Raw genomic sequence first — 12,433 nt, 5'->3', positions numbered from 1 at the left:
AGCTGTGCTCATGCGCTCTTAAAAGGAAAATACGGATCGACTGGGATGGAATTTAGCTAAAGGAGCTGTTGGAAAGCTGGGGTTTCGCTCAGCACCCGCGCAGCCAGCGCGCCGCGCAGGGGGACGGCTTTCTGCCTGAGCTAGGAGGGCCCGAGGGAGGTGGAGTTGGTTGGGCTGGCGTGGTGAGGAAGAGATCCAAGGAACAAAAAAAATCAAGATAAGCACTCACACGACTCACACCTGGGATTTTTGTCTGAGCTTGTTCTTGGATTAAACCGAGCAAGCAGGGTCATCCTTTGGGCTTACTTGGTCCTGTGCCCTTCTCTGACGTTTTCGCGAGTTAACTTTCTTCTGCTTTAGTGGAAGCCAGTAGCCTTTCTCTCTGGATCTCTGGATGACAGTAATTTAATGATGGTTAAACCCAGGGAGGTTTTATAACTATTTTAGCTGGCTTGTAGTCAAGTTCCTTGGTTACAATGGAAGGTTTAAGCTGTTGGTCCTTTGTTTTTGTTAAAGCTCTTGGGAATTGGGCAAATGCAGGACTGTATTGTAGCTGGCTGAGCCAGGCAATGCAACTATTATTTTTTTTTCCTTACAAAGACATTTTGCAGTCTTCACCCAGACAAACTGCAAGCTTTTAGAAGTGTAAAAGGCAGAAATATCCATCGTCGAGCCAGCAACGAAAGGTTAGCACACTGCAATTATTCATGTAACCACATTGTACCTCCTTTTTCCTTTCTCTTAACTCCTTCATCTGTCCAGACAGTAAGATCTTGCAAAAATGACGTGGGCCCTTGTCCCGAGGCGCAGGAACACGTCAGGGTACCCCAAGGAGACTGCAGAAGTCTGGGAAGCTGAATCTTATCAAGTGGGAATTCTCCCCTCGCCCAGACCCCAGGCGCTCGCCTGGCCTTTCTCGGGCTCCGTGGCAGGGGCCGCCTCGTTACGTGCATTGCTGGCGTGTTTGCCTGGCTATTTTTGTGCTGCTCACTTACTGTACGTGCAGCTGCAGCCGAGTGCTGAGTCTCTGTCAGGGACAGCTGAGATTTTCCATAACCTTTGACTAAGAAATAGCCGTGTCTTTAATCGTGGCCCCTCTGCACAACAGGTAGCACTTGGGAAGATTACATAAATATTACTGCATTAGACACATTTTCAGCACATTGCCAAACCATGGGAGAAATTAATAGTCTGATGTATTCTCTGTTTCGATTAGGGAATACTCACTGATTAACCTCCTTGTTATTTTAAACCTTTATATGGATTTATCTAGCAAGAACCCAGACTGAGGCACCCTTAGGAGGAGATCCCCCTCCTCTGTCATGCTGGCAGGTATTTCCATATCAGCCTGCATGTGAAGAAATAGTTTCTTCTTGTTCAGAAAGCACAGCTGGGGGTTGTTTTGTGAGCCCCAGAAAAGGGGCACTCCCGTTATGCCTTCTGGCCATGGCAAAAGAGGAAAAGGTTGAACGTCTCTTCTGCCCAACATCCTCAAGGGTAGCTGCTGGCGGATGTTGGTGGTGCTTCTCCCTGGGCTCACCTGGCTTTGTACACCGATGGGGAGGGTGCAGCTTTTCAGATGAATTCATTCCATCTGGGTGCCATTTCTGTAAGCGATCAAGGCAAACCGAGCAAGTCTTAGCACACAAAATAAAAAGCGATACGAGTATTTTTCAATATGATTAAACCCAGCATGTTTTTTTGGCTGAAAATCTGCTCCACCCAGCTCATTTTGTTAGGGTGGCAGAGATGCGGGGAGAGCAGAGTCCCTTCCTTCAGCGAGGTTGCTCTGCTCCAGGCCAGCGAGTGCTGCCAAGAGGCAGCTGTGCCCCAGGAGCCGTTCGCACAGCCCGGGGGAGCGGGCTGGTTTCAGGTGACCGTCTGCAAAGGTCACCACCTCCACTGTTTGGTGAAAGAAAAATAAGTTTTAACACAGCCCACTCCTTGTCCCAGCTGCCTCGGTGATGAGGAAGTGAACGCAGCGCTGAGCGTGGTGCAGATGCCTTGCACCCCGCATGTATCGGGCATTCGTGGTCACGCACCCGCTGGAGCCCTGCAGCAGCCACATAAAAATGTTCTGGCTGCCGTCCGTCTGCCACCAGAGCTGCACCTGCTGTGCTGGGTACTGCTGTCTGTGCTGTGCTTTGCAGGTTTGTTGTTGGGGTGAGAAAAGCTGGGCCTAGAGCTATTCAGCTCCCTGCTATCTCGGCTGGGATCTGCGTCGTGCAGGTATCTGGTGATGCATATTAAAGCAAGTAAGATAGCAAAGCACATGCTCTTTGCACCGAGGGTCAGATACAGCCTGAAGGTTTTCTCCCCTGCCCCAATTTCAGTTTGCTTTGTTTTGGCCAAAGCAAGCCCCAAACTGCCCAACAGGGCAGGGGGTTGCAGCTGTTTCATCCTAATTGGGAATTACGGCTAGCAATCTGTCAAATCAGGCTTCTCCTCCCAAGAAAACTCAGAGCCAAATGCTTGGCGGTTTGTGCAAACTGCTTTGCTGTCAGATTTGATATAATGTTCAGTGTTTAGGTTTGCTCACAGTGTAGCATTGGAGCATCGGAGCAGCGTCTTGGAGCGCTGTGTGCCTGTGCATTTAATGTGCCATGGGAGGAAAACTCGTCCGCAGGGCGTTCTGTAAAGCACAAGCCAGTCGGTTCACAAGTCTGACGCTCCTTGGGCTGTTGATAACCCTCCTGTTGGCTTGCCAGCACTAGCACAGGACAGTGATGAGCCTGTTTTTAAAACCCCAGGGTGGAAAATAACCAGGAGAGGAGTTACTGCCAAGTCCGAGCAGCAGAGATGCTGCAAATAGCGCAAGTGTTGTGCCTCGCAGTAAGCGAGCTTCCCAGCGCGGAGGCATTTTTGTTTACATAACCTGAAGCAGGCTCTGCTGTTTGGGCTGGATGTCTAAACAGTTGCTGAGAGCCAGCAAGCCATGCCTCAGGGTTGGCAATGTATTATTATTATTTTTTTCCAAGTAACTTCTGAACTTGCAGTCCGCTGAGCTGGAAGGAGCGCTGGTGCCCCTGGAGCGAGGTCTGTCCCGCACAGGCCGGCTGTGGAGTCTGCGCCCCAGAAAGAGACCAGGGGTCTGGATCTTTCCTAGAAACAGCAGAGCGAGGCAAAAGAACAGAAGTGGGAGGTTTTCAAACGCCAGATCCAAATAGGCTGCAATCCTCTGTCCTGTTGGACAGTTTGGGGCTAGCTTTGGCCAAAACAAAGCAAGCTGAAACTGGAGCAGGAGAGAAAACCTTCAGCCTCTCCTGACATCGCCACCGATTTCCTGGCGTATTGTATTCGCATTGTATTTCCAACTTGTGGAGGGCTTTCTTCTTTCTCTTTTACGCGATCTCCATGCTTTATTCAATCTGTACTTTGCCTTTCAGCTGAACTACTTCATGCCCTAGTCATACCAAAGTATTTAGGGGCTTCTGACCATTAGCATCTTTGTTCTAGGTCCTACAACATTCTTCCTCATTTCAGAGCAATCCACAACTCAGTTTTCACTGTTTGGGATAGTTAAACCATCCTAAGCACTGAAGATAGATTCTCTTCTGGAGACAGCACGTGGCTTAATTTACCTAGACCAAAAATACTCAACAAAATACTTTTTGAAATGAAAAAACAGGCTCTGTAAGGATGGATTTAAGCGACCGTCTGTGTTTCTTGGAGCAACGCTGCTCTGAGCATTGCAGATTTGCTCACTCACCATGAAAACCGCTGTCTGTGCACGGTGTCCCTACCGTGTCCCTGTCCTCCTTGGAGCCAGGAGCTGGTGATGGGACACCCAGTGTTGGGTGTCTCTGGCTATCCCGTAAGCTGGCCTCCAAGGTTGGAGGCACAGCTACCGTAAGGATGACTAAAACAAATCCTTTTCAGCACACTGAAAACTACTACTTGAAGGTGACAAGCCTTGCTGGAGCCCAGGCTTACATTATTTCAACACCAAGAAAATGAGCTCGTCCACCTTGCCAGCCTGGCTTTTGCTCCAGGCGAGCCACGAGCCGGCACCTGGAGGCAGGGTTCTCGCGGTGCTCACACAGCTCCTGGCAGTGTTCAGACATTTCTGCAGCTCGAGAGGCAGCGTCTCATTCCTGGTGCCCTTTTCAGTGCTTTGTTCAGGTAATGGGCTGAGTTAGCCTAAACTTCCATGCCCACGAGACTCTCCAAAGCAGCCCCTAACACCAGAAGCCAAACACCTGAAGCACGTGGGATGACAAGAAGCTCCAAGTACGGAGCCGTGACACCTTCCAGGCATAACGAGGACTTGGACATCACAGTTGTTTTCCTTCTGTGAATAGAAAGGTGAACTTTGATACAAATACCAGATTCTCAGTAGCTCGGGAGGGACGCAGAGCATTCATTGAGTTGAATCACGTTCTGCATACAAAAAATACTAAGATAATATTGTTTCCAATATTTACACACAGCGTTTGTCAAGGTCTTGCTGTGAGAATTAGATTAGACAATTCTTTCCAGGCCAAAATCCAATTATGACTAAGTTTTTAGAGGGAAAGAGCTTGGCAATCAGGTGGTACATGCTTCTGAAGCCTGTGGCTGGGGAACCAAAGGGTCCAATCGCATCTCCATCATTACCTCGTCAAAAAATAAGGAGGTGTGAGCAGGATGGATACCTACAATGTCTCTGCAGGAATCAATCAAGTTGTTATTGGGGTACACACAAGGACAAGAGTATGGGCAGCCAGCCCCAAATTATTTCAGGTCGAGGCTGATGTCGCCAACTGCTTTGTAAAAGACGCTCATGCTCTGGAGAGAGCATCTTGTAAAGGGATGTCTGGAAACGTTTCTGTGTCAGCAGTGTTTGGTTGCCAAAATGATGCCTGATATCCACAGGCGACCTTTTATCACTGCAAAGACTTGTAAAGAAAAATTTCTGAACTATTTAAAAATCTTCCAAAGTATTTCAGTGGGTTTTGAACTCATCAGATGAAAAACATAAAAATGCAACCCTGTGAGAGTGGCTTGTAAGGACAAAGAAGGGGCATCAGAGACCCACAGCTGCTTAGAGCAGGAGGTAATAGGAAAAGGACTCCCTGAGTTGTAGATGTCGCTTCTGTAGCGCATCACCACGGCACAGCCATGAGCTGGTGCCTGACCTGGCCTCAGGAGTAAATATCAAGTCCCTAAATATCAAGTCCCTGCCTAGCAGTTCTCCTTCCTTCTTTATGTCTACTTATCCCCTTCTTTATGTCTACTTTCTTCTTTATGTCTACTTATCTTTATGTCTACTTAACCCTTGTCACCCTGCATTGCTCTGTAATTCTATGCCTCTTCAGAACTGGAGTCTCGAATTAATTCTCTTCTTAACATTCAGCTACAGGTTTATTGACTCCTCAACTCTGCAGTCGTAACACCCGGCGTGCCCTTGTGCGTCGTGTCCTCTCCTGCAAGGACAATTCCCCACGTGGGGAGGTGCCTGGGGAGAGCAGCAGGGCAGTGGCACCCAGGGCTCTGTATGGGCTGGAGCAAATCAGAGGGGATGGGTGCAGCGTGCCAAGATGCTGTGGGGCATTGTGGGGTGCTGCCAGACCCCACACCCCACTGCCAGGCCCTTTGCAGTGTCACGGGTGGCCCTGGCTATCCCCTTACCAACCCTGCCACCACCAGCAGCCGGAGCCACAGCGGAAGGACGCAGCAACACTGAGCTATGCAGAGCGGTTTTATTTTCAGCCTGGGCTTTGCTTCCTCTCCTTCCCAGCTGAGTGCGAGGCGGTGCCACCCTCCCCACCTTGTGTGTGCCCAGCACGGGGGTGGGGACGGGACGCGGGCAGGGCTCACGGGGAGGCACGCTGGGTGTCGCAGCGCTCTCCCTGCCAGCCGCTGTAGCACTGGCAGCTGAAGCCTTCGGCCAGCTGGGACGTGTCCACGCCAGCAGCCAGGCTGCGCACCACGGGCTGGGGCTTGGCGGCCGACAGGTCGATGGCGAAGCGGAGCGGGTCGAGGTGCAGGAAGCTCTCCTGGTCCCCCCTGCGCACGCAGCGGCCGTGGCCCGAGCAGAGGCTCTGGCTGCACAGCTGGGCGCTGGTCGTCACGTTGACGATGTAGTGGCCCAGGGCACCGTCCAGGTAGTCCTTCAGCTTCAGGCACGTCTCCTGCACGGGGAGGTGGTATCACAGCCCCATCGCGGTAGGAATGAGGGTCCTGAGGTCCCTGACCCGCCTCCCCTCCCCAACTCACCTTGGAGGTGCTGTAGTTGGAGCTCCCCCAGAGCACGATGCCCGCAGCGCCCTGAGCCGCGCTCTCCCCGATGGTGTTCACCAGGTCCTCCTGCGCCCGAGGGGAGAGGAGAGGTCACCTGGGCACGCCGCCACCCCACCAAAAGCCACCTGGCTTCAAGCCATCGGCCACCTTCTCCCAGCACAGTGCCGCAAAGCCCCAGAGCACCCCAGTGCCCTGCACCCCGTCCCCACCAGCCCCACCTCGGAGAGGAAGTCGATGGTGTTGTCGAAGGCGATCTGGGCGTAGGGCAGGACGGGGATGGCGGCGGCGAGGACGCCGTCCTGGACGGCGAAGGCCTCGGCCACGCGGTAGCGGACGTAGCTGAGCACCTTGCCGGTGCCCTTGAGCTGCGTGGGCAGGTAGATGCTGGGGTACAGCGCCCGGCTGCTGTTCCAGAGCCACCCCAGCTCCTGGTTGCGCTGGCGCTCCACCGCCGGGCAGCTGCCGTCGTACTGCGGGCTGTCAAAATCGTTGTTGTAGCAGTCGGGGAAGCCGTAGAAGCCCCAGTAGCCGCCGGGCCGCAGGCGCTCACCCAGCTGCAGCGTCTGCTCCATGAAGTTGCGGGCGGCTTCCTCGTACTGCTGCTGGGCCAGCTTCTCCACCAGGCTGGAGGGCCACTCGGGGTGCTGCTGCCTCACCAGCTCCTCCGATCTCTGGCGGTAGACGTCCATGGAGCCCCAGTCGCGGACCCAGAGCGGGCGCCAGCTCTCCCAGTCGATGACAGCCAGCCCACCATAGGAGGCATCAGGCAGGGCGCTCTGCACATCGCTTGCAGCCTGGCGGAGGTGGGCAGCCAGGCTGGCGTTCTGCGGCAGCCCCCCATCCACCGGGTCCCCCTGCGGGGAGTAGTGCGGGTAGAGCCCCAGGCGCTGGCTGTAGAAAAGGGTGACGTCCTGCCCCTCGAAGGCCTGCTGCGCGTTGGCCAGCACGTCGAAGACGCCGAGGGGCAGCGTGACGTTGTGCCAGCGGGCGCACGGCTCGCTCGGCACGTTCCACACCGTGACGAAGGGACGGCCGGCGAGGACGGGACCAGGACCCGGACCGGTGGTGGTAGCAGCAGAGGTCGGGGTGGGCAGGAGCAGCAGGGTCCAGCAGTGCCACCACCGCCACATGGTGCCCGGGGACGGCGCGCTGGGGGCACGCGGGGCTTTTATGGGCAGCCCGGAGGGACACGGGGCTGCTGCAGGGCCCGGTGGTGGAAACCGGAGGCTGGCACGGTGGCGGGCCCTGGTTAATCAGTGACACGGGGGGGGGGGGACACGGGACAAGGTCGGGCTGAGGACGGCTCCGCGCCGGGACCGCCCGGTGCCCTCCGCGCCACCCCCCCGGCACCGGCCACGCTCGCGGGGTGGCGCCAAATCCGGGTGTGGGCGTGGCCTCCGGTGGCTGTGGGCGGGGCTAACGCCGCGGTGGGCGTGGCCTCGCCCGGGGGCGCGCCCTTGGTGCTCCACGTGTGTGCCCACCCCTCCCCCAGCACCCCCCAGCCCCAGCCCCAAGGAGCCGCTGTCGCTCGGCGCCGCTTCGGCTTTAATCGCGGTGCGGCCACGCCGCCCCCGTCCCTCCCCTTACAACAGGAGAGGCCCCCCCTGTGCCCTCCCTCCGTCCCCAGCCACCCCCCGGTGGGCACCAGCCCCCAGCACCCAGGGCAGGAGAGGGGTGACCCCCACCCCCCCCACCCCAATAAGCTGCCGAGCAGGCGATTTAGGGCCAGTGTCCCTCAGGTCCGCTACACCGCTGCAGAAAGGGGGTGCTGGGGGGCCCCGTCGCAGTCCAGCGAGGCTAGCACCAGCCCAGGAGCAGCAGCAGCAGCAGCACCCCCAGTCCCATGGGCGTCGGGGGGCCGGGGGCTCCCCCACGGGGTCCTGCTGGCTGCTGGCAGCTGCTGCCCTGCCAGCCCTGGTAGCAGTGGCAGTGGAAATTGGTCCGTAGGAAGCGGGTGTCAGCGGGGGACAGGCGGCCCTCGGCCCAGAGGAGGGGGTGCTGGGGGTGCTCCGCGTCCCGGCGCCGCAGCTGGAAGCTGCTGGGGTTGAGGTGCAGGAAGACATCGGCGGAGCTGTCCTGGCGCAGGCAGCGGCCCTGGCCCTGGCACAGCACCGTGCTGCAGAGCTGCGCTGCCGTCGTGACGTTGACGATGTAGCGGCCCAGGTCCCCCTCCAGGTAGTCCTTGATGGTCTGGCACGACTCCTGGGGAAAAGAAAAGGGGTCAGCAGGGGCATGCTGGGGTGCCCCAGGGTGCATCCCAGGTGGAGAGGACGCCCTGTCATCAAGCTGTCAGTGCCCTCCCACCCCTCACCCAGGCAGACCCCAAACCTACCCGGTTTTTGGTGTAGTCTGCGTCACCCCAGAAGATGACCCCGGCTGCACCCAGCGCTGCACTCTCGCCAATGGTGGAGATCAAGTCCGGCTGCAGGGACAGAGCCTGGTTAGTGCCCACGGGCCCCATGAAGCACAGGGTGTCCCAAAGAGACCCATGCCACGGGGTGAGGGGACTGTCCTGGCTCCTCAGAGAGGAGCCTGCACCCAGACCCTCCTCCCTGGGGCTGGACCGACCAGCGCAGGAGCCGAGGGCTCTCACAGCTCAGGATCCCAGCTACAAGGACCCATGCGTCCATTGACACCTCCCAAGGGAGGGGACATGGGGACAGCGGCCAGCACCCTGGCCAGCCCAGAACCTCTTTCCATCATGGGTTGAGGCCACCCATGGCTGGGATGAGGACAGCCCAACAGCACGGCCCCGCTGCCAGCCCTACCTGGCTGAGCACGTCCATCTTGCGGATGTAGGTGGGCCGGGTGTAGACGAAGACGGGCAGGCTGTAGCCATCGTGGTGCTGCTGCGAGATGCGCATGGCCTCCATCACCCGCGCCCGCACGAACTTGCGGCTGTTGGGGGTGGAGGCCAGGAGGGGGTCGAGGTAGATGGAGGGGTAGAGCGCCATGCTCTCCCTCCACAGCCACGCCAGCTGGTCGTTGCGCGTCTTCTCCACGTCCGGGCACTGCCCCGTGTAGCTCTCCTTGTTCTTGCTGTAGTCGTGGTTGTAGCAGTCGGGGAAGAGGTAGAAGCCCCAGAGCTGCTTGGGGCGGAAGCTCTTGGCCGAGCGCAGCGTGCTCACCATGAACTGCCGCGCCGCCGACTCGAACTCGAAGACCGCCTGCTTGTTCACCTCCTCCAGGGAGCGGTGGGGCTGCCGCTGCACCACCAGCTGCCGCGAGACCTCCTGGTAGACGTCCTTGGGCTTCCAGTTGCGCACCCAGATGGGCCGCCACTCCTCCCAGTCGATGACGGCCAACCCCTCCTTGGCGGGCGAGCGGATGTACTTGCCGATCCCCTCCTGGAGCCGGGCGAGGTGCTCGGCCAGGCTGCTGAGCTGGGGCACGCCGCCGTTGATGGGCACGCGCTGGCTGGTGTAGTAGGGGTAGAGCCCCAGGCGCTCCTTGTAGAAGATGGTGAGGTTCTGGTCCACGAAGCCCTCGTTGGGCGACGCCTGCAGGTCGAAGATGCTGAAGTCCAGGGCCACCTGGAAGCGGGGCTTGCAGTCCTGGGTGGGCACGTTCCAGGCCACCAGGAACGGCCGCCGGGTCAGCAGCGGGGCCGCCGACGGCTTCTCGGGGGGCTGCCGGGCCAGGGCGAGCAGCGCCAGCCAGGGCAGCGCCAGCGCCGCCGAGCAGCCCCCGCGCATCGTGCGGGCACCGGGCGGGGGGCGAGCCCGGCCCCGCTCCGCTCCCCTCCCTCCGCCGCCGCCGCCTTTGTCCGGGACAAAGCCACCGGGGCGCGGCCGGCGCGGGGCAGCCACGTGCGGCGGGGCCGCCCCCTCCCGCTCCCGGTGCGGGCCCGGCGCCGGAGCCCCGCTGCCGCCCCGCGCCCCCTCCCCGCCCGCCCCGCTTGTGCCGCCGCCGCTCCCCGCAGCCGCTGCCCGGCCCCGCCGCCCGCTCCGGCCCCGCTCCCGCCGCGCACCCCCGGCGCCGCCCCCCCGCCGCCCCTTTTAAGGCGCCCGGCGCGCACCACGCCCGCCGCCGCGGGGGTGCCGCCCCCCCCCCGCACCGCCCGGCACGGCCCGGCCCGGCCCCGCCCGCGGCTCAGCCCCCGCTGCGGGGGCGCCGCTGCCCGCGAGGAGCCGGCGGAGCGGAGCGGGGCGGCCGGGATGCGGATACCGGGGGGGCAGAGCCCCGGTAACGGAGCGCCCCCCCCCCCAAGTGCTGCGCTTGGTACGGCCCGGCCGGCCTCGCGCCGCGGGGGGCGGGGCCTGGGCCAGGGGCGGGGCCGCCGGCAGGGGGCGCCAGGGGGCGGGGGGGGCCGGGGAGGTGGCACCGGGGGGGGGGGTGGCACCATGGGGGGGGGTGGCACCAGGACAGTGGTGGCCCCATAGCGGTGTCCTCAGGGTGGTGTCCCCAGGGTGGTGTCCCCATGGCCATGGTGTCCCCAGGGGGGTGGTGTCCCCAGGGAGGTGTCCCCAAGGCAGTGGTGTCCCCATGGCCATGGTGTCCCCCCATAGCAGTGTCCCACCACAGCGGTGTCCCCAAGGTGGTGGTGTGCCCCCATAGCGGTGTCCTCAGTGCCATGGTGTCCCCAGGGAGGTGTCCCCATGGCAGTGGTGTCCCCCCATAGCGGTGTCCCCAGGAAGGTGGTGGCCCCAGGGTGGTGTCCCCAAGGCGGTGGTGTCCCCATGGAGGTGGTGTCCCCACAGCGCTGTCCCCATGGCAGTGGCACATGTCCCCACCAGGAGACAGGCCGTCCTCAGCAGGACGCTCGGTGCTGCCAGCTCTGCTGCTCGCCCCCTGCCCCATCCCTGGGGACAGGGACAGGGAGCGGCAGACACGGGGACACGGTGGCGGTGGCTGTCCCCACGTCCTGCCTGTGAGCAGGGTGGCCGGAGGGAAGGCAGCGCCTGAGCGTCACCGCCAGCGGGGATGAAGTCAGCCCCAAGACAGCTGCGGAGAGGCTGGGCCACCACGGCCCCGCTGCCATCTGCTCCTGGAGTGACACGGTGGGGACACATGGGCTGTGCCGGGACCCTCCCTGCCCTGGTGTCCCTTCAGCAGGCAGCAGGGACAGGGCCCAACCAGCCTCGGTGCCCTGCAGGAGCCCCGGCTGCTGGGTACATGGGGACGGCAGCTCCCCGCGGTGTCCCCATCCCTACCCCTGCTCACCCCCTGTCCCCGTGAACTCGCCACGAGGACAGGAACGTCCCCCAGCAGCAGCGGTGGCCCCCACCCACCCGCTGCCGGTGCCGCCAGGATGGGGACTGCGGGGACAGGAGCCACCCAGCCCGGACAAGGGTGGGAAGCCCAGGGCGAGCCCGGCCGGCGCGGGGAAGGAAGCGGGGCTGAATCTCCGGAAGCGCTCCCCGGGGACGGGAGCGCCATCGTGTCACCGCCCCGAGTCCGTCCCCGTCCCCTCAGCGGGGTCCAGCCCGGGCGATCCCCCATGGGTGGCTTTGGGGCTCCATCCGCGTCCAGCCTGGGATCCCGCAGCGCCCACGGTGCCGCCAGCAGAGCTGCCAAAAAAACTCCGCCAAGAGCCAAGAAATCCACCCGGCGGGCACTGCCCTTCCCCTGCGTGCTGCCTGCTGGGGCCGTAAACAGGCACAAGAAAATGCCTCAAATTTTCCATCCCCGTGCGCCGGGGGCCGGGTGGCACCCGCGGTGGCTGCGGGGTCAGGGCCGGGCGGGCTGTGGGGGCGCAGGAGCGGGGCCCAGCCGCGTGTCGCAGCGGGACGCGGAGCTGCCCGGGGCTGAGCCAGGGCGGCCGCATTGTTCTGCCGCGCCCGGCCGTGACGCCCGCCACCGGGACACCGCGGGCCGTCCCCGCCGGGGTCGGTCCTCACGGGACAGCGGGCAGAGCCGGTGCTCCGGGAGCCGTGGCAGCATCCCCACGAGCCGCGTAGGTTGCTGTCATGAAACCTTTCGTCAGCGGCTCGATTTCCAGCCGGCCGGCGTGGAGGAAATGATGCGAGGCACATGCGGTGGCAGGAAAAGGCTCGCGGGGCTGCGGGGTCGAGCAGGATGCAGGGCTGCGCTGAGATCATGCTCGCTCCGTCCGGCAGGGCCGGGACAGCGGGCGGCATCCCGGCGTGGGGTCACGCCGGCGATGAGAAACTCGTTAGCTGAGCGCAACTGACGAGGCCCCGATTTGTCAGGCGGGTGATTAAGGAGCGGACGCGCAGATCCTGTCCCCGTGGGGCTCGGCTTGAGTCAG

The 12,433-nt window shown here is 61.2% G+C and overlaps 2 protein-coding genes across 2 annotated transcripts; both read right to left on the bottom strand.

The window, feature by feature from the left end:
* Nucleotides 1-5,662: 5,662 nt before the first annotated feature.
* Nucleotides 5,663-7,704, bottom strand: HYAL1 (hyaluronidase 1). The gene is made up of 3 exons (XM_038186033.2): nt 6,441-7,704; nt 6,199-6,288; nt 5,663-6,113 (listed from the first exon to the last, which is right to left on the bottom strand). Exons 1-3 carry the CDS (start codon nt 7,350-7,352, stop codon nt 5,796-5,798), a joined length of 1,320 nt encoding a protein of 439 aa, XP_038041961.2. The 5' UTR covers nt 7,353-7,704; the 3' UTR covers nt 5,663-5,795.
* Nucleotides 7,705-7,887: 183 nt separating this feature from the next.
* Nucleotides 7,888-10,171, bottom strand: HYAL2 (hyaluronidase 2). The gene is made up of 3 exons (XM_005025304.4): nt 8,991-10,171; nt 8,555-8,644; nt 7,888-8,424 (listed from the first exon to the last, which is right to left on the bottom strand). Exons 1-3 carry the CDS (start codon nt 9,915-9,917, stop codon nt 8,020-8,022), a joined length of 1,422 nt encoding a protein of 473 aa, XP_005025361.3. The 5' UTR covers nt 9,918-10,171; the 3' UTR covers nt 7,888-8,019.
* Between the last annotated feature and the right edge of the window lie 2,262 nt (nt 10,172-12,433).

Source organism: Anas platyrhynchos, chromosome 13 (assembly GCF_047663525.1).
Source record: "Anas platyrhynchos isolate ZD024472 breed Pekin duck chromosome 13, IASCAAS_PekinDuck_T2T, whole genome shotgun sequence".
In the NCBI taxonomy this organism is placed as follows: domain Eukaryota; kingdom Metazoa; phylum Chordata; class Aves; order Anseriformes; family Anatidae; genus Anas; species Anas platyrhynchos.
The sequence above is the reverse complement of the archived record's forward strand: the minus strand, read 5'-3'. Positions and strand labels throughout refer to the sequence as shown.